At 53.9% G+C, this 19,280-nt stretch overlaps 1 protein-coding gene and 1 pseudogene across 1 annotated transcript; one reads left to right on the top strand and one right to left on the bottom strand.

The window, feature by feature from the left end:
- LOC135292537 (zinc finger protein 850-like) overlaps positions 1–19,280 on the top strand; it is a 337,224-nt pseudogene that overhangs the window by 110,561 nt on the left and 207,383 nt on the right.
- LOC135292494 (class I histocompatibility antigen, F10 alpha chain-like) lies at positions 12,101–13,421 on the bottom strand. The gene has a single exon (XM_064406696.1). It carries the CDS (start codon positions 13,419–13,421, stop codon positions 12,822–12,824), a length of 600 nt encoding a protein of 199 aa, XP_064262766.1. The 3' UTR covers positions 12,101–12,821.

The following is a 19,280-nucleotide window of genomic DNA, read 5'->3' as shown; positions in this document are numbered from 1 at the left end:
CCACACTGCTGGGAGCTGGGGATGTGCATTTTGGAATGTGAAAGATTTCACTGGGAAAGTCTCCAGTTGCAGATGTTCTGATAGAAAAGAGGGTGCTTTAGAGGCCTAAAAACGGTCCAGAAACTGGGAAAGAACTTTCAACCAAGAGGAGTGTGTTTGGCAATAATGACAATAAAAGCAAGAGTCTCTGGAGATGATCCTTCTCTTCACTCCTCCATAGAGTCATACAGTGCCTGGGTTACTCCATGATGAGATATCCCACACAATACAAAGACCACAAGCAAATTCTCATGCAGACAAAACTTGGAGTTCACCAGCATATGCAGGAGAAGTGGATTTCTCTCCACTTCAAAAGAAGAGACAGAGTGCAGCAGACTTAATTAATTCCTTGTTGGTGAAAGGGTACCAAATCAGATGAAGAGATTTCTAACAGCATAAAATGGGATAAAATCATAAAGCATTGCCTTCCATTCAATACGGGCTGCAACACTTGTGCTTGTGGTGCAGACTGATAGTTGTGTGTGGCTAAAGGTCTCTTGTCAGAAGGCTTCCCCATCTTGTGTGAGTGTATCTGGTCACTGTGCTTCCACCTCTTTTCTGGAACGTACAGCTGGTGAACCTCACGTCTGTCCAATGTCCAGAGGACGCAGGAGCTGCTCAGCCAGCAGTGATGGTGCTATGGTGGTTCTTTTTGTAAAAGCTGGGTTGGGGTTTTTTTTCTGTTTTGCTTCTTACCTTCTTTATTTTAGGCCACCTGGCTGCCGGGTCTTTCCTGGTGGTATTCTTCCACATGACAATGGTCATTTGGTCATCCCAGTCCTGAACCTTCTTTTTTGGCAGCTCAAAGTCGATCTTGGCCACCTTACATTTCACAAGGTGCCTCCTGAAGGTGACTGGGACATCTGACATCAAGGTCACTGTGATGTCCTTGGCACAGCCATGATGGAGGTGTCCCACCTAGGGAGAATCAGGGAGTCAAGACCAAACTGGAAGCACTGCCAAGGGCAGGGCTGACAGCAAAAGGGACCGATGGGGTGAACACCTGTGCCAGGAATCTGCACCTCGGAGTGGATTTACATGAAGTTGGATAGACAAAAGTATGAACAGAAGGTGCCACCTCCCATGACATGAAGCCTTTTCTGCAAGGCTAGCAGCCTTGGCCCAGCCAAGCCAGGGACTGCATCTCCTACGTGGCACTGGAATGGGCTATCAGTGGCATGTGAGGGCTCCGTGCCAGCTCCTGGGCACACCAGGGCAGGGCTTGAGTGATGGGGAAAGGCAGAGGCAGTCCATGCTCACCTTGGGGGAGAACCGGAATGGGGCCTCTGCCTCCCACTCAAAGCGCATGACCATCTCGGCGTGGCTGGTGATGGTGAAGGTCCTGCAGTAGGGCTCCCAAATGTGACAGTCCCCAAACTGAATGTGATTCACTCTGACAGCTGTTAAGGAGGAGAGCAAGGGATCTCAGCATGCAGGGAGCTCCACCTGCCCCCGTCACGTGCACAGACACCTGCATGTTCAATGCTTCCTGGCTCCAAGCCTTTCCCCCTCTGCCAGGGAGTTCCCCAGGCAGTTCCACCACTTCCAGGGAAACACCCTGACACATCCCTAAGCCAGTGATGTGCAGCACAGCACACACTGCTCTGCATGCATGGCTGCTACCCCCAAATGGCCACCAAGTCCCATGGTTGACAGCCCAGGCCTGGCTAGAGGGAAGACATATATGATCAGATATTTTCCTCTTCCTTGCTCCACCTTGGCACTCTCTCCTCTTACCATCAATGATGTTGTCCTTCAGGCTGCCATCAGCATTCCTCTCCTCAGTGCCTTCCTCTAATCCATCAAGGGTGAATTCGCCCCGTGGCCTTCACCCACCAGTTCAATTATGGTCTTGTTAGAGTAGGTGTCCCCCACTAACACACCAATCTGCCTTTCCACACGTTGAGCCAGGGTGGGTTTGAAAATGGCATCAAACTCTGCCGATTGCCCGCGATTCAGAAGGAAGAAAGGCTTTGTGGACTTGCTCTCTGCACAGCAATGGAAATCAGAGTTAAGTGCTGCAGCTGTACTGAGGAAATATTTCCATAGGATATATGAGGAATAAGAGGTTGAAACCAGCTGCCTTCTAAGCACTGGTTCTACCCCCAGTTGTTGCAGACCCTCTTCCTATGTTCACAAGCCTGCCACCCCCAGACACAGCACCACTTAAGCAGCTTAACCTCAGGTTGATGCCCAGCCCTCATTCCATCTGCTTCCCACCAGCTCCAGCCATATGGAAAGCTGAGCCAAAGAGTGCTTTCAGCTTCTGCTGGCTATCTGAGTGCTCAAGGGTTGTGTCTGCTCAGGCTGGTACCACGCCATGTGCAGCAAATACCTCAGAGGGTCCACTGAGGTAGTGACAGTCCCCCACAACTCAACCCACCATGTCTAGCAGAACAGAAGAACTTCCTGCAACTTCCTAGGAGGAAACCCTGCAAAAAGCCCCCAAGAAAAGTCTGGGAGACAGAGGGCCCAAGGGACAAAACTGTGCCTAACATGTGGCTGCTGCTCAGAGAAGCCAAGAGCAGGGCACACGTTTTCCCTCTGTGCATGATTGCACTTCATGGGTAATGAATTTACCGTTTCCAGCTGAATCCTCTTCCACATCTCCATTGTGGAACACCTTGACAGCAGTGGCCCTGCCTTTCAAGGAGAACATTCTGTGCTCATCCTCCAGGTGTAACATAAACTGAGAAAAGGGAACACAGAGCACAATGGTACTGGTGTGAGTACAGGATGGCACGAGGCCTGACACTGCAGTGCTGCTGGTCCCACATGGGAGCCCAGCACCTCTCCCACTAGAAACAGCACTTAGCCCAAAAGTTAAGTCAAACCAGCGGGAAAAAAAGGGTGTTCAGAGGCATCTGGATAGAACTGACACAGAACCAAATGGGACAAAACGTAATTGGCAGGACGTAATGCAACCACAATTAAGTTTACTTAAAATGTACTAAAGTGGGCTGAAATACAATCGAATGGAACTGGGAAATCACACATGTCCATGAGAACAAAAGGTGACCCAAGAGACAGGGGGGAAAATAATCCACCACCTTTCTGGTGTTCAACTTAAAGAAGAAAGACTGGACAGAAAATTTCCAAGAACTCCTTTCTTACAGAACAGACATCAGTCACTTGTTTCAAAAGAATTTCTGACACCTCCTCACAGGTTTGCCATGTTTTTTGGGACCCTTCCCTTCTGCCACAAGCACTTGCTCCCAAACCAGACCATCCCTTGAGCAGGTCCTCCTCACCTTGACAGGTATGATGCCATCATTACGGATGACCAGGGGCAGCATCTCTGAATCCCCCAGCCGGAGCCTCTTGAAGCGCAGCACGGCGTTTCCCCTCTTGCTGCGAGCGCTTGGGCACACGACTGTCACCCGTGGCTCATGCCCCTTCCCACTGATGGTGAAGGTCAGGCTTTGGGGTTTAATTCCCACAGAGCTGCAGGAGAGGCACAGAAACAATTTCAGCTGGCACTAACCCATTTCTCATTGGGCAAGCAAAGCTGCAAGGGCCACCCACAGTCTTTTCCCTGCCTGCTGTTCCTGTACCCCACAACACAGCCCCCCACCAGCCTCTTCCCAATCCACTCAGGGCCATTCACAAGACAAATCTGCTCCAAAGAGCCAAAGCCTTCCACAATAACAGTTACAAATAACTTCACTTAATTGAGTCATGCAGTACAGCAGGGAAATAACACGGCACCAGACGAGATATGGCAAATCCCCATGCTGCAGTGAGATGAGACTTATACAACAAGAAAAAGCACAGCATGAAATCAGTCCAAAAGCAAGAAGGCAAAAAGAAATCATTGTTGTTCTCAAGAAAGATCTTTTCCAAGAACAGTAAAATTACAATCGCTTATTAGCAGTTAGTCTTCTCTTGGTTCAGCCACTAAAGGGTTGAGGAAGGGAAGCTCAAAGCCCCAGTCCACAGGTCCCAGGGCAGAGGAACTGGGCTCCTCTTTCATACCAGCTCCAATCACTCACATGAAAGAGCTTAATGTATGCCAGGGAGTCACGTCACAGAGGATCATTTAATTTTACAGAAACAAATGAGGAAAATATGACTGCTGACTGCTGGCACAGAAACTGCTTCATCTAAGCCTTTGCCGTTGGAAACCCCCAGCTCAGCTGAAGCACATCTCAGTAACTTACAGCTGGCTACCTAGTATTTCCCTCTCTTCACAGTTCCTCACACAGGCTAAACCATCAGCCTCATGCTTCTGCTCTAAGAGTTCTTAGAACCTCCCAGATCATCTCATGCCAAGTACTCTGCCTAAGGCTACTGAAAGCATTAGAGCTAACAAGAGGTCTGTGCCTTCCCAGTGGAGAGGCAGCTACCAGAGAGTATTTCACAGGCTCACTTACCCTTTTGGGATGACAAGGGAAGCCTTGAAAGTGCAGTTGTAGTTCTGCTCCTCTGGTGGGGTGAAGGTCACCGTAGCAATGGCACAGGATGAGCTGGGAACAGACATCTTGACTGGATGTAACTTGAAAATGTTGTTGATAGGGCTTTTTGCCTTGGGGGAACCCAGAGAGCAGTGTTAGGAGGAAACACCTTTCAACATGACGTGGTTTTATTCATAAATGCATTACTGAGAGCAGTCCCAGACAGTGTGTCTCCTTCCTGCTTCCCTGGGCAGGCTCCCTCCCTCCCGGGGAATGCTGACCTTGTGCTAAAGCAGTGTATGTTTTGAGGGCTGGCAGCTGCACCCACCTATATGGGAGGTGGGCACTGCACGGACAACCCTGCAAATAACCTAGAGCTGGCCTTCAAAGAGAAGGAAAAGCCAGGGAGCCTGAGGAAATGCTCTGCTTTGAGCCCTGGCATGTCAGTTCATAACAGCCCCTCTCTGCGTGTGCTTCCAAGAGAGGTTCAGAAGGACTCACTTCTCCCATCAAAGACCCAGCGGTTTGAGCCAAAACCTTGCCCCAGACATGCAGAATTCAACACAACTGCTCCCTGGCTCTGCTGCTCTCCCCTGCAGTTTGACCTGCACTGAGTTAGCCTAATCTGGGCCACAGGCAGCAATGCATCTGGAGAACAAAACAGGCTCTCACACGGCCCTTAGAGGGCAGCCACCACCTTGGCCTCCTGTTCTTACCTCTCCAGGCAGGGGTTCGATGGAGAGCACCACATCGCATGGCAGACAGCTTGCGTTGTAAATATTGAAATGAGCTTCAGCCTCTTGCCCAACCTGAGCCTTGCTGAAGATGAATCTGTTCTCATCTGTGACAAACAGGCTGGCGCATTCCACCGACTGCAGCTTGTGCTCGAGGTCGGTGCTGCTGCAGATCAGGTACTCCTCGAAGATTAATGTGACATCCTCGACGAGTGCTGTGGACACACCAGAGGGATGAGCAGGGAGAAGCCTCCCTGATGGATTTATCTGGACTCTGCTGGCCTCTCAGAAGGCTTGATAAGCCCTTTCTGCCCGGGTGACTGCTAAACCCAGTGTTGGGTAGGGGAGCTGGCTGGGAGGATGGAGCTCAGTCAGCCTCAGTCTTAGAGAGCATTGCTTTCCTTTTATCCTTCCTTCCATGTTGGAACCCAGGGCATCTCTCTGGATGCCCTGGATGTCTCACAGCCCTGGCAGGGGCTCGGACACCCTGGCAGGAAGCCAAAGACACCTGGAAATTCGATCTTAATTCATGGAGCAAATTGCCAACCTTATATGAAGAATTACAGGCACAAAAGTTTAAGTAGCACAGTAGTAGCAATCACAGGGTGAAGGGAAAAATTTTAGAGCACTGTACAGGGGTGTTTTGAATCTTGTACATGGGGGTCAGGGGTTCTAAGATGGAGGGATTTGGGCGTGCCCTGTCCTTCTTCTTTCTTCTCCTTGGCATCCATGTTCAGGATGACGTTGGCATGTGTGGATTGGTTCATGGTGAAGGTGCACTTGCTAACAAGGATGACAAGTAGTGGAAATAGAAGGTAAATATCTTCTACGTAGTTGTCACTATAAAAGAGACAACCGCCCCGTGGGCGGGAGAGAGTGCCCTTGGCTGTCTTGCTGATCAGACCTTGGCTGGGCAGACAGAAAAACTTTGTAGATAAGAAACAATAAACACAACCGAAGACCAAAAAAGCAAGAGTCCAGCCTCCTTTTTCAAAGCGCGGCCTGCCCAGAACCACCTTTTCCCGTGCTGGGGCACAGACAAGTAACGGCCGACCCCAACAGACCCTTATGGCCCCTCATGGCCCCTCACAGCCCCTCATGGCTCCCTCACAGTTCTCCATGGCCCCTCATGGCCCTTCTTTGTCTCTCACAGCCCCTCACAGTTCCCCATGACCCCTCACAACCCTCACAGCCTCTCACAGCTCATGGCTCCTCATGGACCCTCAAAGTCCCTTATGGCCCCTCAGAGCCCCTCATGGCCCTTCACGGCCCCTCACAGCCCTTCATGACCCCTCACAGCCCCTCACAGCCACTCATGACCCCTCAGAGAAGAGGAGCACGAGGCTGGTGAGGGGCTTGGAACACAAGCCATATGAGGAACGACTGAGGGAGCTGGGATTGTTTAGCCTGGAGAAAAGGAGACTCAGAGGTGACCTTACCACTCTCTTCAACTTCCTGAAGGGTGGCTGTGGTGAGCTGGGGGTCGGTCTCTTTCTCCGGGCAACAACAGATAGAACAAGAGGACACAGTCTCAAGCTGCACCAAGGGAGATACAGGCTAGACTTAAGGAGGAAGTCTTTCACAGAAAGAGTGGTCAAATACTGGAATCATCTGCCCAGGGAGGTGGTGGAGTCACCATCCCTGGATGTGTTTTAAAAAAGACTGGATGTGGCACTCGGTGCCATGATCTAGTTGAGGTGTTAGAACATGGGTTGGACTCGATGATCTTAAAGGTCTCTTCCAACCTAGAGATTCTGTGATTCTGTGATTCACAACCTCTCATGACCCCTCACAGTCCCTCACAGCCCTTCATGGCCCCTCATAACCCCTCACAGCCCCAGGCACGGGGGTCCCCCCAAAGGAGAAGGGGTCGCGTCCTGCTTGTCTTCTTTAATTTCAGTCCCTTCCCAGCGACCAGTAAAGAAAGGCTGAAATGGAGCCTTTCCCCAGCGTTTCCCTCAGGGTTAATTGTGGGCTGAAGCTGTGTGCTGGCGCTGGCCCCAGCACCAACATCCCTGCAGCCGCCAGGCCTTTGCTGTCCCCCCGTGTCCGTCGCTGTCCCCGAGTCCCGCCCGGCTCTGGCAGCAGCAGCAGCCGCAGCGCAGCGGGCGCCGGCCCGGCCCAGCCGGGGCTCCCGGGCAGGAGCAGCAGCAGCGCCGGCCCCTTCCCGCCTGCTCCTGCCTCGGCTCCCAAGGGCTTTTCCAGCTGATCCTGGAGTAGAGCAACCAGCACCCACACACAGCCCTGACTCCTCAGGGCCTGCCTGTGCTGCCCTGACCCAGCCCTCAGAGGAGGAAAAGATCGGGCTCCAGAGCTGTTTTCAGCACTGTTTTACTCAACCTGAGCTGACAGCAGGAGGCTGCTGCTGCTGCCTTTGCCTTGGGAATTGGAGATCATGGCTGCTCTTGACCCTCTTCTGTTTGCCACCTGAATTTTATCAGTACAACTGCACTTGCCTCTTTCAATCACTGCTACCAACTATGCTTTTGTGATGGTGAACCCCGTGTTTTTGTCACAGGCATCATGATTAGCAGAGATTGAAATGCTCACAAGTCTTTAAGCACTAAGTCGAGGGGAATTAAAGCCTCACCGAGCACTCAAACACAGCCCTGTTGCTGGTGCTGTTGAAATAGAATCAACTTACAGAGACCATCACAGACATTGCCTCTGGAGTGGCAAATCAAATGAAAAAATCGACCAGGAGAAAGAAGAAACAGAACTTGACTGGCTTCATTGCTTCCTTGGAGCAGCAGAAAATGGAGATGCCCAGAGGTATTTCCAGCTGCTGCTGATCCCAGTTGGAGGCCAGCCCTCTGCAGAGTCCCAGCAGGAACTGAGCCCAGCCCAGGGAGTTCCCAGAGTGTCCTGGAGATTCTTTCTCTGCATTCAGTCAGGCTTGCATTCCCCAGCAAGTCCCCAACAAAACCTCCTGTTTTCTTGGGTTAGAACAGGCACCATGGAAAACTCCCCAATGGCACAACTCCCCAGCCCACAAGGAAAAGAAAGGACAAGTTGTCAAGTAATCCAAACATTTCTCTTGCTTTGCTGCACTCACGGTATGGAAAGCCAAGAGAAGCTGCAGTTGGAGGCACATCTTGTGACAGAAGCTCAACCTTGTTCTCCAGGAAAGAAGGTTCTTGAAAAGAGCAGACAGGACTGTGGAGAAGATTCCTGGAAAAGTGAAACAGCTTTCCGGAAGTGAAATGAAAATGGAAAGGCACAATGTGAGATCTTTTCCTCTATTTATTTCTATGCTCCCCTTTTCTATGTTGCACTACTTCTCCATGCCATGAATTCCAAATGCATCTCACCTCTCCGATCGATGGCTTAGCGAGTTTTAGACACTCTAAAATACCACAAGCTACACACAGTTTTCCTCGCCCTGGTTTTGCTGGAAAGCTATGCCAGAGCCATAAGTGCAGTGCTTGGGTCAGAAACAAATCCTGCAGGCAGGGAATGTGCCCTGCCAGTGCTGAGCCTCAGCAGGGACAATGCACAGCAGCAGCCGAGGGTTTTTCCCGTGCCCCTGTGCAGGAGTCAGGACTCTGGAGTTCTGAAGTTCCCGTGTTTGGACAGACTCAGGGGCTGCCCCGGGGTGCGGGGCCAAGCGTGGAATGGACACACGGACAAATGGCCCCAGGTCTTGCAGCAGCGAGTCTACGGCCCTTGCCATGTCTCTCTTGTTCCTCCTCTCCCTCTGCCGGTGTCCCGCACTCTGTCTCGGTGCCCCGCAGCCACTCCCGGTGTGCCTGCCCCGGCCCGTCCCTCTCCCCGTGCCGGGCAGGGCCATGTCCCCAGCCCATCCCCAGCCCCAGGCATCCCGCCGCGGTCTCGCCTCCCCCCGGCTCTCGCCGTCCTGGCTGTGGTGCTGCTGGGCGGGCATCAGTGCCTGGGGCCGGGGCGGCATCGCCTCACTTTGGCTGCGCCTGGCCCGAGCCCGGCCCTGGCCCCCATGTGGTCTCCAGTCCTCTTCCCGGCCCCAGCTCCTCCTGGGGCCCGTGGAGGACACACGCGGCGCGGCCGCTCCCGCCGCCTCTGCTGCGGCTTCCCCGGGCCGAGCTCCGCCGTTCGGCAGCGTGGCTACCGGGGCCCGGGGTGGGTGGGGACGGCCGGCCCGGGGTGGTCAGGGGCCGTTGCTGGCCCTGGGCCGAGTGCTGACAGCCGCATCCCGCCTGCAGGGAAGGCGCAGGAGGCCCTGCAGGAGCAGTAATGGCTGGGTTTGCTGCTGGGACCCAGCGGCTTCGGCAGCGTCTGCTCGGGAACACGGGTCTTGGGCGGCACCCCAGTGAGCGGAGGGGCTGGCAGCAGGCAGAGGAGGAGGAGGAGGAAAAGGCCGGGGTGCGGTGGGGTGGGCAGCGAGCTCAGCCTGCTGCTGCCCCTTGCTTGCAGGTGGCCATCAATGCATGCCGTGGAATGGCATCCGGCACTGGGGCGAGCTGGTGAGTGAGCAGGGCCAGCGGCAGAAGCCGGGCCGTGCCGGGCGGCGAGGAGCCGGGGCCCAGCACCGTGGAGCTACCGGGAGCCCTGCAGGGAGAGCAGGCATGGGCTGAGTGGGGCATGCAGAGCATCCTGGGCTGGCTGAGGGGTCCCAGAGCCCTGGCACGGCCTCAGCTCCACTGACGGCATCGCGCTCCTCCCGCAGCCCGACGGCACCAGCGCGCCCCTGGAGATCGTGCTGCTGGCCAAGGTGTCCTGTGGCTGTGCTGGTGTCATTCAGCTCCTGGAGTGGCTTGAGCTCCCCGACAGCTTCTTGCTGGTGCTGGAGCGTCCGGAGCGGTGCCAGGAGCTCTCGGATTTCCTGGCGGAGCGGAGGTTCCTGCCGGAGGAGGAGGCGCGGGGGCTGTTCCACCAGGTGCTGGAGGCCGTGCGGCACTGCACCAGCTGCGGGGTCCTGCACAGGGACATCAAGCCTGAGAACATCGTGCTCAACCTGGCCAGCGGGCAGCTGAAACTGATTGACTTTGGCCGTGGCACCTTCCTCCAAGACACAGCCTACACCCAGTTTGCAGGTGAGCCCTGCCAGGGGATGGCCACAACTCCCTAAAAACACCTCCCGATGTGAAATATAAAGCTGTGTTTTGTGTCAGGTACATACAGGCAATGTGTATATCTGTGATTGTGATATGTGTGGAAACTGACCGTGGGACAGTTATGAAGACAATTCTAATAAATAACTGAGGAAGTAAAGCATGGAAGAAGGCCTTTGAACCTATCCTTTGTTTGCAATTAACCTTTATAAGTCTTAAGTTGATTTAAGAGCATTCGAATTAAAGCTTTAAGGATGTTGCTGTTTGACAGGAACGTTCTGCTTCTAGCTAAAAAGAGTTTGCAATAACAACCTTTTGAAGTATAATTTCAGAATAATGCTTGTAGTAAGGATCTTTGAAACTATAGCTTTAGAATATATCAAAAGGAAAGATGCTTATCTCGACACCTTAACAAAATATGCAAAAGCAGCTTGAGAAAGGAAGATGAACATCCACTCAAGGATTGATAGTTTTGACCAAGGGAAGCTGGACATCACTGGTATGAGATTTATAGTCCTTGCAATTCAAAGGTGAACCCGCATATGGACCCTGGACCTCACCAGCTGAGAGACTTCTTTCTTCCTTCAGAAGCTGGACCCCACCATCTGGGGATACTCCTTTCTGAGATACATCCTGAGAAAAACTAAATCACAATAGTGTATAGAATTGTGACGCAAACATTTGGAATAGAAACTGCTGAAAAAGCTTATGAAAACCCCTATAAATATCTGTAAGCCCCAACTATCGGTGTGCAGTTGGAGGGAAAATTCCCCCCACTGTACCCAGCGCTGTATTGCTCATACTTTACCATATTCATTAATAAATTGATTGCTGCTTGAGTATTGGCCTAGTCAAGCTTCTTATTCATATCACCAGGGACCCCCCGATGTCCCCCTGAGGGCCATCTGCGGCTCGGCTTTGGAGCTCTGCAAGCTCCAAACATCCCCCCAAAAAAATCCCAAACCCAGGGACCCCCGGGATACTTGGGGCGAGCTCCCCCTCCCCGGGCACCTGCGGGATGGGGGGCGATGGTCCCGAGCCGAAGCTGCTGCGAGTGCAGAGAGAGCTGAAAGCATGCGGTGCTTCCTCCAGCTGCTCCAGCTCCTCCTCTGCCTGCTCCTCCTCCTCTCTCCCTCTATCTTCCTTCTCCTCTATCCCACCGTCTTCCTCCTCCTCCCTGGCCGGGACACAACGGGAATGGGCTGGGTCACTCCCAAACCAATCTGGGGGAGTAGAGGTTTGGGGGCAACAATGGGAAAGGGGTGGGAGAGGGGGCACAGGGGGAGGTGAGACCCACTGAGGGTCCTCCAGGTTACCCCAGGACCCCTAAGCCCCATCCCAGCCCCCCCAGTTCCCTCCACAGTCCCAAATGAGGGGGGGCTCAGCCCAGGACCCGCTGTCCTTCAGGGCTCCTCCGAGGGCAGTAAACGGGAGAGTTCCCAGCTCGGAGAGGCTCCAGCAGAGGAGGGGACCTTGTCCCTCCTTGAGACCCTTTAAGGCTCTTCAGACCCCTTTGAAGGGGACATTTTTAGGATTTTTCTGGGGGGATCTCAACACTACTAGGGTGTTTTTTCCACCCCATTTTAGGGTGCTTGAGAGGACGCAGCCCCATAAGCCCCTTTTAAGGGGGGGATCATGACAGCTTTAAGTGACATTTTTATGGGACCCCACCCCCCATTCCAAGCTCCAGTAGGGGACGTTTTTCCCCCCAGGGTGGATTTTTGGGGTTCTCTCTACCATCGCTGCTTTAAGGGCTCCTGCTATGGTCAGGTCCTACTATAAGTCCCCTTAAAAGGGCAACACCACTCCCATTGATTCCGACAGCAGAGCCCGGGGAGGGGTTGGACATCCTGGGAAGGTTGGGGGTCCCAGGGGGGTTTGGGGGTCCCAGGAGGGTTGGGGGGTACCTGGGTGATGGTGATGGGGACTCTGTGCTGGGCATAAACTGTTGTGAGGGGTTCCCAGGGGGGTTTGTGTATACTGGGGGTTTTTGAGGTCATGGTGGAGTTTTGGGGGTTCCCAAAGGGAGTTTTCAGGGGTCCCAGAGGGGGGGATTAGGCGATCCCAAGGGGAATGCAAGGCTGTTTTGGGATACCTGCTGGTGACGGAGATGGGGATCCCATGCCAGGTATGAACCTTATCAAGGGGGTCTGGAAGGTTGTTGGGACGTCCTGTGGGAATTTTGATGTCCTGAGAAGGTTTGGGGGGGTCTGTATGGGGTTTTGCAGTCTTGGGGAGCTTTTGGAGAGGCTAGGGATGATATTGGGGTCCCAGGGAAGCTGCGTTGTTCCAGGGGGTTTGGGGTTCCCGGGAGGCTTTCTGGGTACCTGGGCGATGCCAGTGACACAGCTGAGGCCTCGTGCTGGGAATGAACCTTCTCACTGAGCATGGGCAGTGCCAGCGTGTTCAGGGAGATCCTGGGTGACCCGGGGGGGTGACCCCTAACCCCAGGGGACCCCAAATGCTAAGGGACTCCCCTCAGTGCTGGATCTGCTGCAGGCAGGGAGGCACCAGCACTTGGACCCCAGCCCCCACCATCACAGAGGGGCTGTGGAAGAAATCAGGGGGGGCACAGACAGGTCGGGGGGGACCCCCAAAGTCCTGGGAAGGGGGGAACACAGGGGAACTCACAGAAATCCCCACTGGGGACTTAGGGGTGACCCAAGGAGGAGTTTGGGGGGGCTGGATGGGTCATGGGGGGATCTCCAAGTGTCTGGGAAGGGGAGAAGAACCGGGTGACCCCCAGGTTGGGTTTGGAGCGAACCAGAGTGGAGCTTCCAAACACCAAATCCAATGAGGATAACAATGCTGATGGCAGCACTGACAGACACAGCGACCACCAGGGTGAGATTCCTGCTGGATTCCAGCTCTGGGAAGCATGGCATGGTTAGGAGGGGAGGGGAACCCCCATCCCACTGCTCCACAGTCCCAAATTCCCAGTTCCCACATTCCATGTTCCCAGCCTCAGCCCAGGAGCAGATCCCAGGCTCTGGCATTCCGGGATGCTCCGCCCGGCGCAGGGGCTGCTCCTGCTCCTCCAGCAGCGCCTCGATCCTGCCCAGGTGTGGAACGATCCCCGATTTCATCCCCTTCATCCAGCTGGTCCCAATGGTGCTGGGGTAGAATCTGTATGCGCAGCAGGACAGTGTCAGGATCCCGTGTTCCACTTTTCGGGACACATGGACATCAGGGGGCTCTGGGATGGGGTAACGGTGAGATGCATGCATGGAATTCCATGGCAGTGGGACAGGGCTGAGATCTCCCCATGGAATTCCATGGCAATGGCATGGCAGTGAGATCCATCTACAGAATTCCCATGGGAATGGGACAACAGTGGGATTCAACCATGGAAGTCCCATGGGAATGGGATGACAGATCTATCCATGGAATTCCCTTGGTAATTCCCATGTTGGCAGATTTTGTCCTCCCAAATCCCGCATTCTCATTTCCCACATTCCCATGGGAACTCTGCCCTCCCCACCTTTACACTGCAGCTCCTCCCGCCCATATCTGACATATTTCTGGAGCCACTCCACGCAGCTGTGCCCTGAGGAATTTGTTCATTCCTCGGGCTCCATCTCCCGGATCCCCATGGCAGTCCCACAGTTGCCATGGCAGCCCCAGAGATGCCCCAGGCGCGGCTGCCCCCGCTCAGCCCCGCTCTGGCTGTGCCGCTCCCGCAGCACCTGCAGCTCCCCGGTGGCCCCGTGCCGGTGCCGCTCATTGTGCCGGCTCTGGCTGTGCCGAGATCCCGGCTCGGCTCCAGCCGCCACCCCCGGTGGCTGCGGCAGTGCTGGAAGGGGATCCCATCCAGAGACCCCATGGACACCAACCGGGGGAACCCTGGGCCGGGCTCCAACAGTACCACGGGCAGGGAACACAGGGGCAGGAGAACTGGGGGGGGACAGGGGGCTCTCAGTGCCCGGCAAAGAGGTAAAAGGGTGTCTCGTTTCTCAGGAATAGGGGTGCAGGAGGGTGTCAGTGGGGTGAGGGAAATGGGGGAAGGCAGGGACATGGAGAGGTAGAAGGGAATTCCAGGGGGTCCTTGAGCTCAGGAAAGGGGAGTCCAGGGTGGGGACACCTGGGATGTTGGGAAAGGGGGAGTTCAGGAGGTCTCTGCTTTTGCAGAAAGGAGGGGCTAGGGGCTGGGAAAGGCAGGAATGGGGTTCCAAGGTGTTCCAGGCCGTCAAGCCCACGGCAAGTCTGCAGGCTGGGAGCCATGGATGGCCGGGAAAATGGGGAGCAGAGGGTCCTGATGTCTGGAAATGGGGGATTCAGGAGGGTCCCTGTGCAGGATAAAGAGAGCAAGGGGGTCCCGTGCCGGGGGTCCCACCCCCCTCTCTCGCCAAGGAGTGCCCCCAGTCCCAGCGCTGCAGCCATCGTGCTGCTCCTACTCCCTCCCAGCATGATCCCAGTATGGTCCCAGTACAGCCCAGTCACTCCTACTCCTGGCATCCCCTCTCTGCATTCCGCCCTGTCCCGGCTCTATCTCCACTCCTCCCGCGGGCTGCGAGGGCTTCGGAAATGGGGGAGGAGGAGGAGGGAGGGAGGAAGAGGTTGAGCGGGAGAGAGGGAACCACGCCGCTCCGGCGCTTCCTGAACCCGCAGCGCCCTCCTGCCAGGGAGCTGTGCAGAGCCACAAGGTCCCCCCGAGCCTCCTCCTCTCCAGGCTAAGCCCCTTTCCCAGCTCGCTCAGCCCCTCCGGCTGTTCCAGTCGGGACAGAGCACCAGTGCTACACAGAGAGCAAGGGACAGACCTGACAGAGGTGCCTCTAGCACCACATTTTAGGCTTTCGCTAATACTTACAGAAAGACTTCACAAAGTTAAGGCAGTAGTTCAAGTGACAATCTCCTTTGAAAATCACTGCGGCCCGGCCCCGGCCCGAGCCCGCCGGAACCCGGCCGGCCCCGCCGGAACCCGGCCCGGCCCCGCCGGAACCCGGCCCGGCCCCGACGTTCGGGCGCTCCGCGGTTGCCTGGTAACCGCGCGGGCGGCAGCGTCTGTGACAGCGGCGCGGCCTCAGTTGCCCGAGAACGCGGCCCTGGCTGGGTGTGCGCAGCCTGGGCTCGTACAGGCAGCTACACTGGGCGATTCGCCAGGTGAATTGTTCGCGGAGCATTGGTCTCTGCGAGTGAGTCCTTTGAATTCGCGGAGCACTGTGCCCCGCTGAGAATTCCTGAACGTGCAGAGCATTGGCCTCTGCAAACAACATCCTGCACGTGCAGAGCATTGGCCTCTGCTAGGAGTCCTCAGTTCGCGGAGCATTGGTCTCTGCAGAGGATTCCTCAACGTGCAGAGCATTGGCCTCTGGAAAAGATTGTGAATTTCCTTTGAAGGTAAAGATTGACTAAAGTTGAACTGTTTGGTTTTGTCTCATGTGCACTCTGAGAGAGAAGGCCAAAGGGAAATACAGGATGGGATAATGCCAGTCTTCTGGTGCAGCAGTTCAGTGGCATGCACAGCTGAGTGGATGAACAATAGTTCATCTACTGATGAGCTTTTTTTTTGCACTGAAGAAATGCAACATTTTCTAAATGTACTCATCTATACTTTTTTTTCCCTATAGTGATTGCTTAAACTGCTTCAAGGTGAATGAGTTCTGTTCCAGTTTCCGTGGGTTGTTATCATCTGGTTATTAAAATTATTAGGGAGAGGCCTCTGAATTGAGGTGCAAACGAGGCAATTTGCCAAAGTCAGTAGTCTGGATTTTATGGAACAGTAAATGTGAGGAAGAGAGAGAAAGGAATAGAAAAAGGGGGGGGTGGGGTGAAGGGGGTGGAGATGGGGTTGGGAAGAGGGGGAAGAAAGAGAATGACAGAGACAGATGAAGTAAAAAATATCACCATTCCATGGATCCCATTGGCATACCATAAAATCCTCTTCTGGTCTTCTCTGTGGTGAGGTATTGCAAAATGTAAGATTCCAATGGATTAATGCAGATTTGGGCAAGGTGGGACCTCCCAGGTACCTCCCTGGGGTGGGGCAAGTTTGACTGTCTATTGCTGTTTTCAAGTAATATAAAATCTTCAGCACCAGTATATCGTTTGAGTCTGCCATGATTTGAGTTGTGGATTTTCAAATCTGTTGTGTTACTTTGCATGCCCTGCAATCATCTGGTGCAAGGCCTCAGGAATGGGTCTGGGGACACAGTGGAGGTCTTTGATGGGAGGTTTGTGTGCAAACCTGGCCTCAGCAGAGGAGTCTGTGGCTATGACTTGCCCAGCCTGAAGGCAGACAGAGCTGATTTTCAGGACAGCTGCTGGCTTTGGCTTTGTTGTGGATCTATTTTTCTCCCTTGGCCTTGTTCACTTCTGCCCAGACCTGAGCTAATGGGACAATAGTGTCACCTTTATCTTGTCTCAAGTTCCCTTGTGGGGCTGAATTCCCAGTCCCAAGTTCCAGTCAGGAGGCATTTTCAGGGAAGGGTGGGCTTGGGTGCTCTCAGCTCCTTTATAGAGTTTTGTCACAGTCGGCAAAATGTCCTTTATAGCAATATTTAAGCCATGAACCATAACATTGCAGTCTCTTCCAAGTCCAGTGAGGAGCAGCTGAGAGAGCAGGGGGTGTTTAGCCTAAAGAAGAGGAGGCCCACTCAAGCTGTTTTTAAGTAATATTTAAGCTACAGCTTTGTCTGTTCTAAGCATTATTCATGCTCAGCTTTTTAGCTCCAGGTTTCAGTATGATCCATCTTTGAATTGCACAAGGTGGTCATCTATTTCAAATAAAGTCCAACTAGAGGCCTAACAATACTAGCTACTTATGACAAGCAAGCACTTAGCTACTTTCAAATTATATAAAATGTTTAGCAGCAGTATATGGGTTGAGTCTGCCATGAATTGGGTTCTGGGTTTTCAGAGTTCCATTGTTGCTCCTTCCAGTTTTGCTGAGGCCTTGTCGTTCCTCTGTGACATCCTCCCTTCAGAATGGCTTCTGGATTCCCAAAAAAGACACCAACACCTCGTCTTTTGCAGAGGGAAAGACTGCAGCCTAACACTGTGAGTAGCCACTGGGGCTGTGCTCAGGCTGGCAAGTGCCCTGGTGTCCCTGGTGTCCCTGCCCCTGTTGTCCAGCAGCGCTGGGAAGCTGCAGAGCCCCTGCCCAGCTCTTTGTGCTGTGCTGCTGTTGGTGGGGGCTGTCCTGGTGCAGGAGGGAACACTGTGTGATGTTTCAGGGACAGCCCAGCGCCTTGCCTGGCTGTGCCACGGGAGCCAAGTGAAAGCAATGTGCAGCTGAAGCCCTCAGCATGTGCTTCTGTGCCTGCCCTTTGCCACAGGAATTCCTTCTGTCAGGCTGGGCACTGCCCTGTGCTGCTGTGACCAACCTGCCCTTGGGCACCTGGGCATGTGGGGGGGAGAGCTCAAACTGTGCCCAAAGCCTTGAGAGCCACGGCTGGTCCCAGCCAGAAGAGCTCCCAAAGCAGCTGTTCTCTCTGAGCTCCTGGGTGGGCACAGCTCCAGCCCTGCAGGCAGCACTGCAGTCAGGGCCACCAAGGTGCCTTGCTGTCTGGAGCTCACTTGGCTGAAGATGCCCCAGTGCTGAGGCTCTGGCACGGAGATCCCTGTGTTTTCTTCTCTGGAGGGCTCTGTCAGCCCAGACAGAGAAAACAAATGCTCATTAACAGAGAGAGCTAAAACTTGGACACATTCCTGTGCACCTCCCTCTTGGTACAGCTTTTCTTTCTTGCTTCTCTTGGACTCAGCCAGCAGTGCTGTCTCCTGCTGTGAGTTGTGAGTGTTGTGCAGGGATGGAGTTGGGGCAGTTCTGAGAGCTCCTTCCCACTCTCTGTAAAGGTCACTGCCTCAATCCTATGAAACATAAGAGGAAACAAATGGCCAAAGAGCAGAAATCCCCAAACATGTCACATCAGATCACAGAGAGACTAATGGGCCACAGCCATGTGGTTGGAGTATGTGTATTGCACCCTGTATTATTAATTTATTCTTGCTATGCATTTCAGCAAGTAACTTCCAGGGCTTCCAGAACTATCCTAGTGGCTGTGATCACAAATTATTTGCCAGTGCCACTTGCTCAAGAAATGCCTTTCTGAACAAGCACATCTCTGAGCTTCTTGCTGATATGTTTTTTTTGGTTTTTTTTTTGGATTTGTTTTGCCTTCCAGCTGCTTCCCTCTAAGTTCCAGCAGGAGAAGTTTGTCAGCACGCAGAAGGAGGCCAGCACTGGGGGGAGGATTCTGCCCAGAATTGGCCCATGGATAGACCTGGGCAAGACTAGTCCAAAGGTAGCCTTTTCCTGCTCTTTTCCTTTCTGTTTGATGGCAAGTTTGAAGAGGGTGTGTGCTTGTGACAGACTTGCCTCCAGCAAAACACCTCAGTGTCCAGGTGCTGTTGTCATTGCAAGCTGCTGGCAGTGGTGGACTGGGAGTCCTGATGTGCACTGAGGCAACACAAATAACCTCTGCTGCAGCTGCTGGGCTGTGCTGGAGTGTGGCTGCCATTGCTAAAACAATGGGGGAAGGCTGGGGACACAAAGGCACAGCATTGCCATGTGCCATTCCCCTGCTGAAGGAGCCACCTCTTGCTTTGGTGTGGTCACCATCAAATGCTCGGGGTCACAGGATTCCCTCCACAGTGGCAGCGTTGGCCTTGGAAGGCTGAGGACCTGCAGGAATTCCTACAGATTTAACAAAACCAATTGCATTCCTGCTTTGGGTTGGAACAATATGTTGGACCCTGACGGGGTGTTAGATTTTGCAGGCTGCCAGATGTGCAGGGGACTGGCCCTGGGCAGAGGGGAATAGATGTGCTTTCTGTGGATCAGTGCCTGCTTAGAGGTGTGTTTCAAGTTGCTTTTGTGACAGGACTGGCTCAGTAGAAAGCACAGTCCAAAGGGGCAGGTGAGCCAGGTGGGCTGTTGAGCAGGAAATTGGCCGCAAGAGACATGGAACAAAGTGGTTCAGGATTGCCCTGGAGAGGGGCCTTGTGGAGAAAGAAAGGTGGAGAAATCAAAAGAGCAGCTTGGCTTGAGTCTGCTGGAAGCTGATCAAGCAGTTCTTGATCAGCTCCGAGCACAGGTGGGTGAGGCACTGTTTGCCCAGTGTGTCCTGGGCAGATGTGCTCCCCCAGAG

This window comes from Passer domesticus, unplaced genomic scaffold, assembly GCF_036417665.1.
Source record: "Passer domesticus isolate bPasDom1 unplaced genomic scaffold, bPasDom1.hap1 HAP1_SCAFFOLD_37, whole genome shotgun sequence".
NCBI lineage: Eukaryota > Metazoa > Chordata > Aves > Passeriformes > Passeridae > Passer > Passer domesticus.
The sequence above is the reverse complement of the archived record's forward strand: the minus strand, read 5'-3'. Positions and strand labels throughout refer to the sequence as shown.